We start from the raw sequence: 16,131 nt of genomic DNA, 5'->3' as shown, positions 1-16,131 counted from the left end.
TTTAAGTGTGAATCTATACGCCTGCTGCCTGAATCTGATTTATGGTTTTCACTTTCTTTGCTGAAAATGAACCAATGTGTGTGAGCTGTATGTGTGTATTAAACTAAAAAGAAGCATTTTCTGTCAGCTCAGATTTTATTTCTGTTTTTTTTAACTGTAGTTTGTGCTCATGTGTTTCATTGTTGGTGTATAGGCTACTGCCTTAATATGTTTAATGAAAGGCAGGTTTTCCTATCAATTATAGCATTTTTGATCTTGTGTTCTCCTTTTCTAAGGTCACGTTGTTCTTTTTTGTGTGTTTATTTGGTTAAATTGGATATTGAGGTAATCCAATAGTAACAGAAAGTAATCAGGTTACTTTTATATTTTGATACTCAGATTACATTTAGGTTATTGTAACAGATTTCATTTGTAAAGTAACCCTCTAAACTTGGGCATTAGAGACATGTCAGGTTATTATATCAGGACTTCAAATGCTTTACATTTAATTTGAACAATAGTGCCCCCATTTGGTCAAATCCAGTACTCTCGGAAGCCTTAAACATTGATGGGCTTTACAAAGTGTGTTAAACTAAAGAAAAGGACCCAGAGTGCCCAGCTACGGCTACATTCGGCCTTACTCAACCCTTTGATACTGATCCAATCTGCAGCATTGAACCCCAATCAAATCAACAACCTTCAAGCCAGCATGAGCACCAAGAACATTCTCTCACCGTGGAGTCCCTGGTTGGGGAGTCGGACACCCTGTTGCTGCTCGGCTCCCATGATGAAGAGCTGTATGCTCTGCTGCTGCTGCTGCTGCTGCTGAAGGCCTCCTGGGTGGAGCTCCGCGAGAGGGCCTCCTGAGTAGAGCTCCGCGACAGGCCCGAGTAGCCGATACGGGAGCTCGCACCATACGAGTTGGCCAAATCGGTGGCCCGACTGCGGTAGCTCCGCAGGGCACTGCTGGAAGAAGACGGGCTGGAGGATGAGGAGGAGGCATCACTGAGGCCTAGAGAGGCCAGGTCCCTGCTCAAGTCAGTCTGGGAGACAGATTTCCGTCGATTGAGTGAGATGCTGGAGGCCGACGGTGAAGAGAGGTAGCTGGACTGGGCCGAGGAAGAAGAGTAAGAGTTGTAGCCGGTGTACGCTGACCCCCCGCTCAGACCCGACCCGCCGTAGCTCTTTATGGGGGTTCTGCTGAGGCTCTCGCTCCGGCGGCTGCTGAGGCTGCTGCTCCCAAGAATGTCAGTACGTGGGATGGTGCGACCCCGGTCAGGTTCTGAGGAGGTGCTGTAGTTGCGGCTGCGGGCGGCCGAGCTGCTCAGATAGCTGGAGGAGGAGGAGTAACCTGAGGAAGAGGTGGAGATGGGGGACTTGTAGGTGGAGGAAGAGGAGATGGGAGACTTGTAGGTGGAGGAAGAGGAGATGGGAGACTTGTAGGAGGACCGGTCGCTGTAGGAGCTAAGGCCTGGGGTCAGGGAGGAGCCGTAGGAGCTGTAGTGGCTGCTGTAGGAAGGGCCAGTGTAGCGCTTGGCGGTGGAGGAGACGCGGGACATGCTGCTGCTGCTGCTGGTTTCTCAGCCACAGGGAGGGAGAGCCTCTGGAAGACTGCATCGACTGCAGCCACAGCAAAGACACACAAGTATTAGTTCATCAGCAACAATCAGATCAATACTTACACTACAGCAATATTTATCCTTGCTTCACTAAGCATTAAACGGGCTTCAAAGATAGAATGACTCACGAGTGTGCATCACTGACTTTAACACTTCCAGCTTTTTGGCCTTTATTATGAAAACCGGAAATATATACTACGTTACTGTGGAACACATTACCAAACACTGACACCACTTTAATCCATTATCTACTTTATATTACTATAACTCATTCAAAGCGCTCTAAAGTGTTTTATGTGTTGTTTTTCACTGTCTCTCAGGAGGACATATAGCTTCAATATAAACTTCCATTATTTCAAGAATCTTTCATAGTGAACATCATGAGCTCTTTAAGTGCTAACACTGTCAAGAGTTGATGTTATTTCTGCGTGGTACATAAAGTGGTAAGTGCAAATTGATCTGAGATGTCTTCATAGCATTAGCTTACAGAGATCATGGAGTCTTTGACACATTTCAAACCCCAGTGAGTAGAATTGAAGCATGTAACCAGAAATCAGTGCTCACGCTCCTCTGCAGGCTTCCTGTTATAAATATATACCGGTAGTTTGTTTGTGCAAGCTACTGTAATGTTGCTTCCAGCCCCTGACAGATGTTGCCGGGCCAACTACAAAATCCTTTCCTTCCATGTAGTAATTGAGCCTGAGTGTTACAGTTCAATTCAATCATAATTTCATGATTAGGCAAACGGAAAAGCAATGAAAGCTATGTTATAATCTAGTAAACCAGATCAGTATAACTAGTGCACTTCAGGATGAGTTTACAATAGCAATGCTACAGTGTATGCATCATGACAGCAAACACTTCCATGGAATAGCACCATTAAATATGTAACGCACCATCAAAATCGCAAAATGAACTAGTGCATTACTCCTGTGCAATATTTAGTAAAGGCAAAATATGCGAAAATATCATTTTGCATGAAGTATTGTTGTGCTGAAGAGAAGTACCGGCCTACAAACAGTATTCAACAGACCTAATATAACAGTTAATTATTTGAACTGACTCTTGTGGATCAGAAACCATGGTTCTAAAAAATGTACTTAACATTTTAAATATTATTTGAGTCATAATTGGTTTAATATTTACCACTGCTACTGTATTCCTTCGTTTACTTCTGTAACAGAGTGACAGCACTACGTAACAATTGCGCTTCTATTGGCTTGCTCTTCAACTCATTGTACGGTTGAGGGGTGGGACATCTCTAAGCGGTTGACCAATCACAACACAGCTGGCTAGCTAACCAATCAGAGCAGGCTGGGCTCTGGTTTGAGACAGAGGGTGAAAAGAGATGCTGCAGCACAGGCAGTATGAGGAAAATAAAGACCTTTTTTAACATGAAAGCATGGAGACATGTCCCAGTAGAGGCACAACATATTAACATGATAGGACATAGGATATGCATAATAGGGCCGCTTGCTGCCTATAAACAGGCATTGACAGCGCATGGCTTGTTATACATGCATCCTTTACCATAAGCCCACATCACGCAACTCAAAGAGCATGACATACAATCCAGTAGAGACAGATCTCACATAATTAGTACTATCTAGCATGTTTGCTGATAAACTATTAATGCTTGAGTTAATGCTCAACCAAGGCACGGCAAACATTTTTTTTAACCTATTGGGACCCCCAACTCCAACCCTATTCTAAAATCAAGGAGATAAATATAAAAATGTAAAATAATCTCTCCTGACTATTATGACATCTCAAATAGCAAATCCACCCTCTCTGTCTCTCGGTGTAGTGTGTGTCTCCCCCGGCTATAATGGGACAGTCCGGCAGTCGGAGGTGAGCAGGCAGAGAGCACAGTGTGTTCCTGTCGCAGCTGAGGCTCTTGTTCACATGCTCAGCAGCCAGAGTCTGAATAAATAAAAGTATCTGGTGTTGCTGATCCGTGTTTGGTTCAGTGAGGGAGGCTCCTATTTCTTTAATCTGTCTCTCTCCCCTCTTCTCTCTATAACTCCCTCTCCCTTCCTCCTCGGCACCCTGCCTTCTCTTCCGAATGCACCAACTTCCCTCAATGTAATTTCCCCTCGTTCTGGGTCTCGATCGCTTTCTCCCTCTGCATCTCTCTCTCTGTGACCACGGCTTAATCAATAATTCAGCATATGGATCTGGAGAAGGCAGACAGGCAGCGTGTTGGAGACATGCCAACACGCTGGCCAAACACACACAGGCCAGGCAGGCGGTTGTGGCTGTTCACTTATTGCTAGCAGGCTAATAGCACAGAGGCCCTGCTCTAAGTCAGCTAGCTAAAGAAAGGCTTGGTAGATGCACTTGGTTGGTTTTGTAATGTTGCAGCAGCAGAGGGTATTTTGTATGGTATGTTCAGAGGGTATGTTTGGCTGTGCAATGCCAAAGGAAACAGAATAATATCAACACTCTGGCATGAGCAAGGTTTTCGGATTAGCCATTATCCATTGTTGTATTTGTTGGTGATGAAAAATCGGACAAAAAGATGTAAGAGCCATGAATATCAGAGGTGGTGATTCACGTTGTCCAATTGTTTATATTCTAGTATTTATTTATAATATTGCTATTTTGTGATCAATTATGGGTTGGATTGGTTGCTGGGCTGCACTGAATCACCTGTTCACCTGACCAATTAGCTTTCACTGTGTATAATGCATTATCCACACACTCATAAAGCACTACTTATAATACCTGCTTTTCATAGTGTATCATCTGAATTACAAGTACTCTTAAGTATTCACAATGCTTTGTATCAATCATTATGACAAATAATAAAGCATTTTATAATGACTTAGAAGGTTAAAGGTTAGAATTGCTGCTAAGTCACTTAGGTTTTCTGCAAGTATCATAATGTATAACTCCCATAGTTAGCAATGCATTATAAAAACGTTCATAATGCATTATAATGTGATTTGTGAACAAATGTGGAGTTACTCAACTGGTATTTGGATGCTTTTAATGAGTAATAATATACATTCACATACACTATGACCAGGTTATATAATAAGGTAGTTTAATATTTCAGTTTAATAATAACTATAAAGAACTTTATCATGTTTTATGATTATATTTAAAGTGGATAACTTTATTTATACAGCGCCTTTAGATTAAATATTATATATTATAGTGGTTATATTGAATTATAATGTGTTAACACAAAATTATCTCAAATGGAGGTCTGTGTCTTCATTGGGGATCAGCGATATTTTGGAACTGGCGAATCCTGGAAAGCGTCTCTGAACCCGAGGCACCACCACCTTGGCCTTGGTTCAACCTCCGACCTTAGGCCAGCTGCTTCCAGCTACACCTCTCTGTAGCCCCACAGCTGAGGCGCAGCCAGCGACCCGGGGCAGCGCAGAGAAACAAGCTGGGACTAGCCTGGTGGGCGAGCTGAGTGAAGAGTGAAGTGTAAACAGCAAATCACGCCCGTGGGAGTAACACCACCACAGTAATAACCAGTAGTTACCATAGCTACTGTGGCAACATGCTGCATTTGTTTTCTTGCTACCGACGCACAAAGGACTTCGAAGTAGCAGCCGGCCAATACACACTACTATCAGAGCTGCAGACTGGTGGCTGCACATTATGCTCTGTAGTCCTTTGCTTTCTTTAGAAAACCCTCCAAGTCATGAGAAAAATGTACCTATGTGCTGCAAGAGAGTTATAGAACAGGATAAGATAGAAACACAAATGAGAAGTCAAGGGAAATCGAATGTGAAAGTGTGAAAATACGACATTCCACTTATCTACTATTTTGAAATAGAAAACGGAGTTGAAAATGGTATCAGGCAAGTGAAAATGTCTACTTGGAACCCAAGTGTTGATAAACCAAAAGAAGAAATTGGGAATATTAATTTCGAACAGCAGTGTCAAGGATTTTCCGCATTAATTCAATCATTCAGCTTTATTGCTATGTGCCAATACTTTGAATTAACTTTAACTATTGCCCTAATTTGATTACTCTGTACAATATGTGTGTGCATGTACAGTATGTAAACATAGTTAGTGTAGCTAGAAATATATATATACTGTTTATACGTTTTAAATAAAATAGCAAACAAATGTAGGAGTATACAACGATAAGCTTTACTATGCATTAAATTAAAGTTGACCATTTATTTATTGAATTACCAAAACACATCGGTCATTTTAAAGATATACAATTGACAACTATCAGGGTAGGATTTTGGACATATTGCCCATTCTCATACGTGAAATTATAACATTTTACTACTATGAAAGCGCTGGTTGGTCTGCCAAGCTTCTACTAATTCTGAATAAAGAAAGCTGTCACCAGAAGTGGCTGCTGAGCGCGGTGGGAGAGAGGAGTTCAGCAGCTGACTGCTGGCAATCTTTGGCAAAGGGCTGGAGAGATGAGGTTTCACTTACTGGGCAGGTTTCAGAGAGCCAAGCTAAACACTTTTCAGGAACCAAGCTTTCACTACCTGGAACTGAATTCAAGAGACATTTAAACACAAAGACAACAAATCTAAAAACAACAACAACAGAACACTAGCAAAAAAAGGGGAGGGAAATCAACAGTGACCAGGTGAGCTTTGACACTGGGAATGATGACAGCTGTAAGTAACGCCACAAGCTAGCAGGGGATGTATCCACAGAAACTAAACTAACTAGCAGTTTTTTTAACACAAGACTCAACCTAACGTTGAGCAAATTGTGTATTATGTAAATGAAGCCCAGATTGACAAGTCACTACCATTGCGACTTATCAATATAAATAGAGACATCTCAATCATAGACAAACAAAAATACGGAAGTAATCCAGTGATGTCCCTAATAGGTTTGTGAAGTGCCATTAAGTCGATGGATCCAGCTAATAATAAGTAACTTTAGGCCCTACTATTAACAAAACGGGTAAGTTATGTAAAAAGTTGGCCTCCCTCAATTCTGCCTGCTGGTAAGGAGAGTTATTGCCACTCACGCATGCGCAGTTCGTACATGCTACTTAGCCGTCGGCTGAAGTCTTTGCGGTGTGTTTCAGTGCGAATCATGGCCAAGACGCAGGAGACGTGAGGTGACGTTCCGTCGGGACGTGTTCTTTGGTGTCAGTTTAGTGTGTAAGAGGCTATACAGCTAGCAGATAGTAACACAACTTGACTAGCTGCTTTCACTGCAAGGCTCTGTGCCAAAACTAGTGGTGAACAAAGAGAATATTGCATATCATTTGAATGCAGCTTTACCTTAAAAAAAACATTCTATCGTTACCATCACCGCAATATAAAACAAAACAGCAGTAACAGCTTAAGCTAACACAGAAAACAATGCAACACAACATAGCCATAGTGTTCCCATAATGGACAATGTTAGACATCAACATGGTGGCTATTAGGGGGTCTCTGGGCAGTCCTGGGTTTGGCCGGGTCTTACAGGAGGCTATATATACCCTGAAATGTGAGCGGATAAGAGACTGCTGATGTCTGTGAGGGCCACACTGACGCCTCTGCCCTTCCTTTCTGCCCACTACCACCTCAGTGCCAAGTGTTTCGTATTAAAACAAGACTAACAAGGCCATAGTTGCACATTATCCAGCGTTCCCTAGCTACTGATACCCCTACAGCCAAGTTTAGTGAGTTTCAGTGCGTTACTGTATACCGTAAGATCATGAATTCACAGCTACATACAAAGACAAATATAAATGTACTAAACAGTGCTGGCACGCACACATTTTAGAATTTCATATAAAACCACTAAATTAAAGTGGACATAAAATATCTGCCTAATAAACGTTCTGTAAAGATGATATGCTATTGCCCTTCAGTACTGCCCTTCAAAGCTCCATGTTCCGACTATATAGCTCTGTTACCTTTCATTTCCCATCCTTGGTCAGACTTTACAAAAAACAAATAAACTCCAAAACACAACATTTTCGTTTCCACTTAAATGTTTTGCCACAAGGAAGTTCTTACCTCTCACTACATGTCTTTGCTACACAACCACTTTTCTACAATATCAAAACCAGGATTGGAGCAGCCAATTAGCATTAATCATTACCACCATCTGTTGGTGACTCACATGAGAGCATATAAAAGCAAAAGTGACCTCAGAGATGACTCAATCCACACACTGATTCACGCTTTTGGTCTGTGCAGCTCACTGGCACACTTCTTTATTCATTCAACTAATCATTTGGTAAATTAAATGCTTTCAATATTTAAAACATCAATCAATCAAAGCAATTCCACTGAGAGAAAGGCATTAGAAACACACAAGTGGCTTAAAGCAATTAGTGGTTTAAACACAAGCACATTGTTCCGGTACTTGACTATGATTGGTCGAGCCGGCCAATGTGAAATGATTTTCGTTGAAAATGTTGATGGTTAGATAGAAAAAATAGATCACTCTTTTTACTTTATCCAATATTTCTTACTTAGTCTTCGAGTTAAAGTGCAAACTTTTCCGCTGATAAATTTACATAAAGGTCCCATGTAAAGAAATTCCATGTGTAATAATAAAGCAGGTCAAATTGCTATTCAAATACTTTGAAAACAATACAATGCTCAAACCATTACACAAAAACACATTTTCCCTATTCAGAAACTGCCTACGAGCCGGCAGGACTTCAGTAAAGTTGTGATATTACAACTATATCATTTTCATAGCTTTAAACATTGTAAATGCATTGCACATTTGCAGTGAATGGCATAAGAGGAGAGGAGGTAAACATGGATTGAAACTGTTAACTAACAACACCATAGAAAATCGAATTCTCAGTTGGACAACTCTAGATATCTAAAACAGAACAAGGAGCAGCAACTCCTGAGTTTTTAGAAAAGCACTATATAAGTCTCATGTATTATTATTATTATTATTATCATTAATGTTGCTTTTTAATGTATCATAACATACTGTATGTGTTTTATGGAAAGAATTCTTCTGAAAAGTAAGTACTCAGGTGTTATTTTAATGTATTACAAAGTCAATGTTTTCCTCTGGATTGTACTGGAGTAGAAGTAAGTAAGGTAAATGTAGCTTTAGTGTTGCACATGAGCAAATACAGTCTGCTTGTTTCCACCACTGGCAATAAGCTAATTCCGGCTGAGGTATTGATTTATTATTTTTATTCAAATAGTGCTGTTACTTTTAAGCACAGCTATTCTTTGCCAATTGTATGGTGTTTTAACCTGCTTTACAAAAAAAACGAAATATAGACGCCTTTTCTTCATTGGTTCCCCGTCACTTAATTGATTTTTAAAATGTGACTTCTGACATATTGGACACAACATGTCAGGCATTTCTGTATTAGAAGGGATTGTTGTGCCCTCTGACTTTGAGGAGGAGCTTCAGATCACCTAAGTAGCAATTTCTAACAGTTCAAGGCCGAAAACAGGGGATACTTGCTTTTGTTGCTTCTTAAGCTCCTAAACAGCCAACAATTTTATATTTGTATTTTGTGCATCAACTTTGACATGTTTCCATGCTTTAATGTTCAAAAAGGTCTTTTTTTTTGTTCATACTGCTTCTGCTGCAGCACCTCTTTTCACCCTCTGTCTGAAACCAGAGCCCAGTCTGCTCTGATTGGTTAGCCGGCCAGCTCTGTTGAGATTTGTCAACCGTTAAGAGATGTCCCGCCCCTCAGCCTATCACGTAAAATGTGTTTGAGCGCTAGCCAATTGAAGCACAAGTGTTACATAGCGATGTCATTATGTCATAGAAGTAAACAAAGGTTTACAATTTCAGGCGGGGGGGAGAAACTCCCTCTGGAGGGAACACAGGGATTTTAGCCTTTGCAGACCATTGACATGCACATAAACCTACATAACACACTAGAGAGGAAAGGGGAAACCCCAAAAATAATAGTTGGGTCCCTTTAAAAAGAATCACAACATGAAACCCATTTGTTTTCTCTGGCCTTCTCTTGCTTGTGCAGACCAAACTGTTGGACAATGCTTTCCAGCATCACAAAAACCTTTTAAGGGTGTGAAAGCTGTAACGTCAATGCCTCATTAGAGTCACAGTCTAAATGTCTACATGCTGTAAACGGAGAACTGACACATAGCATCAACCTTTTGTTAGTAATTTCTCTGAGTCATTTATAAGCAAATAAAACACAACTAACAACTAATGTGGCTAATGTTTTCTTACTTTCTGTGTGTGTAAAAGTGTTAAATGTGTGTCAAGTTAAATGACCTACCGTTTATGTTTCAGTGTGTGTTAGTCCCCGCGGGCTGTGATGGCTCTTGGGCAGCTCATCCTACTGTTGCTACCTCGCAGTGTACACACACGCACACACACTGGCTTTCTGACGCTGATCACTCCTGTGGAAACACACAGACATGTTACATGACATGCCACTCAACCCAGAGGACACAAAAGTAAACAAACAACATTGAAATATGATTCATTTGTGTCTGTTTTACAAATGCATACAGTATCATTAGATCGTTAGCTGTCAAACATATCAAACTATCACACAAAACCATGATCTGTTTTGGGCTGTCTCTATCAGAAAATAGTTTGACTTTACAGAAAACACGTTCAGCTCGAAGTGACTCTACAGGCCGACGGTCAACACATTCTCCGGATTTCATATCACCATGAAAGATTGAGGATGTATCCTTTGGCACGTATTATCAAATCTGGAAAAGTTGCTCAATTATAAAGCATGAGAAAGAGAAAGTTGATAGTTTGACTCCATGTAGCACAGCTTAATTAGGCGGCAAGTGCATATTTCACAACCAGCTACATGTTTACTATTCAATGCAAACACCTATCATCTGTAGGCATGCTACACCCAAGGAGTTGATCACGGGTTCTTAACTCATGCTAGAAAAATCCGGAACTTTCCGAAACATTAGCCCTGTCCTCTATTATTTTCTCCTCAGGAAGACATGGCCTACAGCTGAGCAAACAGCACACACAGCATGCATTCAACTGACAATCAGGTAGTTAAGCAGTTAAGTTGGTTAGTTGGAGCCTCACCCTTGTAGTTCTGAGTGGCCAGGCCGATACACAAAAAGCAAAGAGGTGCTACTTGGGAGGCTGTGGCCCCGGAGTGTGAGAGGATAGTATGAGCACAGCGATCCAGAATGCCACAGATCAAGTTACAGAGCCGGTAAATATAGCAGGCGCCTATGACCTCTACAGGTCACTTAACACTCAGTGGCATTCCAAATTGCTATATCACTAGGCATCAAGTCCAGTGCACTACTGTAGCCAGCAGATTGGCTTCTTTAACGGGAGCTAACATCTTAAATGAATGGCATGATTCAGTAGATGTAGTCACTTTGCATTCCTCAAGTAATAGTGCTACTTCATAACAATACTGTACCAAACTGCCACACTAGGTCATGTGTTGGCAGCAGAAGTGGAAGAAGTACCCAGATATTGTACTTGAGTAAAAGTAGAAGTACCAGAGTATAGGAAAACTCTTTTACAAGTAAAAGTCCTGCATTCAAAATGTTACTCAAGTAAAAGTTCAACAATTAGCATAAAAATAAACTTAAAGTACCAAAAGTAAAAGTAATCTTTATGCAGATTGGCTCATTCAAGAATAATACATATTATATTTTTTGATTATAATTATTGATGCATTAAAGTGTTATGAAAGCTGGTAAAGCTGCAGCTAGCTTTAATGACTTTGTATACATCAGCGTAGCTTGTGAATTTACTTTAGGTGTAACTAAAGTCTTATATAATTGTTAATTATATTTCACATCATGAAACCAAATCTGTAAAGTAACTAAAGGTATTAAATACATGTAGTCTAGTAAAAGTACACGATTTACCTCTGAATTGTAGTGGAGGAGAAGTACCAAGTATCACAACATTGAAATACTCAGATACAAGTCCCTCAAATGTGTACTTAAGTACAGCACTTGAACAAATGTAATTCGTTACTTGACGACACTGGTTGGCAGTGACAGTAGTTGAAAAACTGATGTATGAAAAAAAAATACATCACCAGTACCGAATCAAGAATGTTCTAGCAAAGCAAAGCAGTTGAGGTATGTGTGTATTAGACAATGGAAAAATACAGAGTGGTGAACGGTCTCTGTGCGCGGTATAGCATTACATGACGCTGGGAGGAGATGGGACGACACTGGCACAGAAGCCATACTCGCTGCACTGCAGTGTGTCCGTTTTACATAGGGCTGAACAGACTCGCTTGAGGCAAATATCTATGTATTTGAAGTATTCCGCATAAAGTATGGGGAAAACGTTATTCAGTATTAGATAACCACTTAGACACAAGAGCGTTGTCCGGTAATTGCAGGTTTGACAGAGGAGGCGAGAACTAACCTAGTTCCTTTAGACTGAGGTAGCAACGTGCAAAGTTAAGACAACGGTCAATACCTAAATAACATGGTAACTTCGTCCATGTACCCTGGGTGGACGTCCCACATCGGCTAACTACCTTATCTCGCTAGCCTCCTCAAATATCCACAGAGTAGATACTAGAGAGCCGCGGTGTGACGCCAGTGTTCACAGAGCACCGCGCCAAGTGTGTGAGAACTGTGGCACTGCACATTTAACGGTGAATAACGGTAGCTTGGCCCTTTAAACTTAAAGAGTTGATGTTATATGGCCTCCCATTATACACAACTTTATGAAGTACGCTTACGTTGCGAGTCTTGAAACTGAAATGTTCCTGAAATAAAGAGCTGTTTCGCAGTCATGGTATGCCAAAACATCTGAGTGACTTATTGCGACTTCTATAATGTTTATAAAGGTGAGGTAATACGGAAATTTGATTATATAAATAGGAGAGCACAGCAGCACTCAGTATTATGCTGGTGTGTCCGAGGCACCAAACTGCATTCACTCACCTCACAGTTGGAGACCATCCCGATCCAAACAGGCAGCGAAACGCCCCCAAAAGTATCGTTTTGGCTGGTTAGTGCTGCTTTTTAGACCATTACTTAAGTTGCTGTGACGATAGTGTTGGATGGAGAACTACATCGCCATGGGGTTTGAATTAAAACCACCGCTGGTATTCAGCCATATCTTCTATCCCCTTGCAGTTGTAGAGTTTTTCTGCAACCAAGTAACGGTTCTGTTAGCTTTAACGGTGACGTCAGTCCGGTAACAGAGCTAATTTTCTGATTGGTTGATACTTCATGTGAGCGTCACAAGCCAGCGCAGCAACCTGCCTCCTACACCGTCACCATAGTGACGAACGTAAACATCAGAAATTGCTTTCATTGAAAATAAATGTTGCTTTCATGGTTATGGGAAATATGAGATCTTCATACCAATAATAATTCATACACACCTAAGATGTGTGGTTGTGGTTCAAAGAACCACAATATATACTGTTCAGGTATTTCCAGTGGTAAATACAACCACAAATAATGCTTACTCCGCTAAATTAGTCTACATGTGGCCATATTTGGTAGGAACTGAATTAAATCAATGTTGTTAGATGAAGTGCAATCACCTACAGTTATTTTAACCATAAGCAGTTTCAGATTTTGAATGCAACTGGAGCTGTAACCAAATACTTGAATATTGATGATCTGTTGTGTATGTTTTCAGCAGAATGCTTTATGACCATTGGGAAAGTATTGCTATTAATTTGTACAAGTAGTAAGAAGGCTAAATACAAATAAATCTTAATAATAATAATATATATAAATATGTAATATTTATTTTAAATATGCTTGAATGCAAAAAAGATCTTACACACAAACCCATTTTTGAAAGACATCAATACAAATAAATAAATTAAACATTTAATATCATTTTGTTCATTCACTTAGTTTTATATGCATCAATGCACTGCAGTTTTGTATCTGTGTTGTTTTAATTACATACATTAAACGAGATCCCCTATAAACCATGTCTCATTGCTTCTTTTAAGTATTCCAATTTCCAGTACTCAAGTAGTCATTCATGCTGGAGTGTGCTAGTGTCTGCATCAAATTGAATGAGTCATGAAATCCTACTGCAGTATAACCATCTGTAAAACGCATCTGGACCCCTGACATAGACCCAAGGCTGCTGCTGTAAATTAAACAAATTGTCACACACTGAGGAGGGAGACTGTCTTTTATTACCATTCAACTTTCTTTACATAAAGCTAATATTTAAAGATGACTCATTCTGTTATATATAATCCTTGATATAGGTTCCTACCAAAAAAAGAATGCTTTAATTGCCACAGATTGTGAACAGTTGTGTGTTACCGAGTGAGTGATTAGCTTAATACTGGTATACTGTATAAGGCTGAGCGGGGATAAAACCTGGTCACAATTTAGCCCAACCAAAATCTACAACACTGTAAATGAAGACAAATAAAGGCTTCTGAGATTCACATGATGCAGTTCTTTACGAGGCAGACGATGACTCAAACAGTGCATTTACTGATACATCCCTAATATCAAGTGCTTTTTTATTTCCGCAGTTCTCCATTTAGACAGGATGTGCTGTGCTGAAGCTTCCAGATGTTTAGCATTATGTGTGATCCTTTATCTTAACAAATAGAGCTCATCAATGCATGCTTCATTTTGGTTGGATTTCTTCTTAAAAAATGAACAACCTTGAGCAGTGGAGAGGGTGTTGGAATAAAAGCCAAATCACCCCCTCAATTGGTCCTCAGGAAGTATTTCAATTGATTAATTCATACAATTTTTTAAGATTGCCTTTTCACACAATTGATGACTCCTTTGATGAAACAGTTTAAATGCTTTTGGAAATATTCCTATTTAATGTTTGGCAGGGGGTAGGATGAGAAGATTGATACCACACTCTTACGCATGTACACTTAATGTGTATGTACATAAAGCAGCTAATTAGCCCAGCTTTGTTAAGCTTAGCAGACAAATGTAGTAAAGGGGAAAACAGCTATAGCCTTTCTCTGTCTAAAAGGTAAAAATCAACCAATAGGCGTTTTCACACCAAGTACTTTTCCCACAAAGGTTCCTGAGAACTCTTTAGTTCTCATGAACTAAGTACAGATCGTGTTCACACCGGAAATTAGTTCCTGGGGGTGGATTAGGCAAATGAAGCCGCTGACGTCACTTCTTCTTCTTCTGCTTTGGGTTTACTGGCAGGCCCCAAACAACTTCACGGCGACTGCCGCCCAAAATCCCCGGCCGGAAGTCCCCGGAGTTAGGGACTGGCTTCAGTAGAAGCTGCTGGGACTCCCAGCAGCTTCTACTGAAGCCTTCCGAGTAAACGGCCAGAAAGCCGACACCTCCTCATCTCCACCGCTCCCATGTTTTATTTTGTGTTGTCATAAGTTAGTCTCTCTGCGTTTCTGCGCTGGGCTAATGCTAATGCTAATAATGCAATGCGAGGATAATAAAATGGCGGCTTCATAAAAGTTTTTGGGAGTTTGACGGGGCGTGGTTTGCATTCCGCCCAGCCAATCAGACAGAGGAACCTTTTTCTCCCACGAAAGTCCCTGCTCTCTAGCAGGGACCGAAAAGGGTGTAAAAAAGGTTCTCTTGAACTAATTTAGTTCCTTGGGACTTTTTGGTGTGAACGCAACTAAATCGTAGTTCTCAGGAACCTTTGTGGGAAAAGTACTTGGTGTGAACGCGCCTATTATGTACTTTTAAAGCTCACTCCTAAGTGTATTAATGTCAAGGTGAGCTTGTGTGTCAAACTATTTCAAAGCTGGAACTCAATTAAGTGCAATGGCTGTGAAAGTCACATCCCCCATGAACCCCATTTTAAACTGGAACCTGTTGTTCTACCCTTGGAGGAAGTTTAATGTATACAACCAAGATATGTTTTATCTGGGCTGTTCAGCAGATCTTGTTACTTTTGGACAAAGCCAGATGAGCTGTTCCCGCCAATTTCCAGTCTTTATGCTAGGCTAAGCTAACCGTCCACTAGCTGTAGCTTCATGTTTAGCGTGCGAGAGTAGCACCGATCTTCTTACACAGCAAGTAAGCATGCTAGCCTTTAACCCAAAATGTGAAATGATATTGTTAATTAAAAGATCATATCAATCTCTGTAATGTGTTTTAAAGCCATGAAAGCAAGTAATATTTCTACTGACTGCAAACAGAGATAAACAAAAATTGAGTCATTTTTAAATTAAAACTACAACCATAACATGCAAAGTGTTTGTACTGCTTTCAGCTGTATTGAGGTTACTGATGGTGGAATTATAATCTCGGTTTGAATGTCTTCTTATGACATTTTTAAGTGATAAATAAAAGGCAGTCAAAGAAAGCCTTACAGTATGATTTTGTGGGACTGATAACAGAAGTAGCCTACATTAAAAAACATGCATACCAAAAGAATTCCCCCACTCTGCCAATTATTACATAATACATGTTCTCATTTCAACAAATTTCACACAGATAAGCACATACACTATTACTTAATTCAGATTTGGTGTTGGTGCCAGCACTGCAATGTTGCCTCTCTCTGTGCTGGATACTATATGGCTGTGATTCAAGCTATGCTATTTATTTAGCACTAGAATGGGAAAACAGGTCACAGTGCTGTTATTATTTTTCATATAACCTGCCGTAAGTCATTGCTACACCACTACACCGTATCCTTAAGTCTATAATCACAC

At 40.3% G+C, this 16,131-nt stretch overlaps 1 protein-coding gene across 1 annotated transcript; it reads right to left on the bottom strand.

Annotated features, from left to right (window-relative positions):
* Positions 1-713: 713 nt before the first annotated feature.
* On the bottom strand, positions 714-10,661 carry LOC104961791 (putative protein TPRXL; the record flags this gene model as incomplete). Its single annotated transcript, XM_010790130.1, has 3 exons — positions 10,575-10,661; positions 9,787-9,910; positions 714-1,599 (listed from the first exon to the last, which is right to left on the bottom strand). A coding segment is annotated over exon 3 (825 nt), but the record flags the coding sequence as incomplete, so codon positions are not given.
* Positions 10,662-16,131: the final 5,470 nt, after the last annotated feature.

The sequence above is a fragment of the Notothenia coriiceps genome, unplaced genomic scaffold, assembly GCF_000735185.1.
Source record: "Notothenia coriiceps isolate Sejong01 unplaced genomic scaffold, NC01 NC01_scaffold00033775, whole genome shotgun sequence".
NCBI classification, from domain to species: Eukaryota; Metazoa; Chordata; class Actinopteri; order Perciformes; family Nototheniidae; genus Notothenia; species Notothenia coriiceps.
Note: the sequence above shows the minus strand (reverse complement) of the source record. Positions and strands in the feature narration are given on the sequence as shown.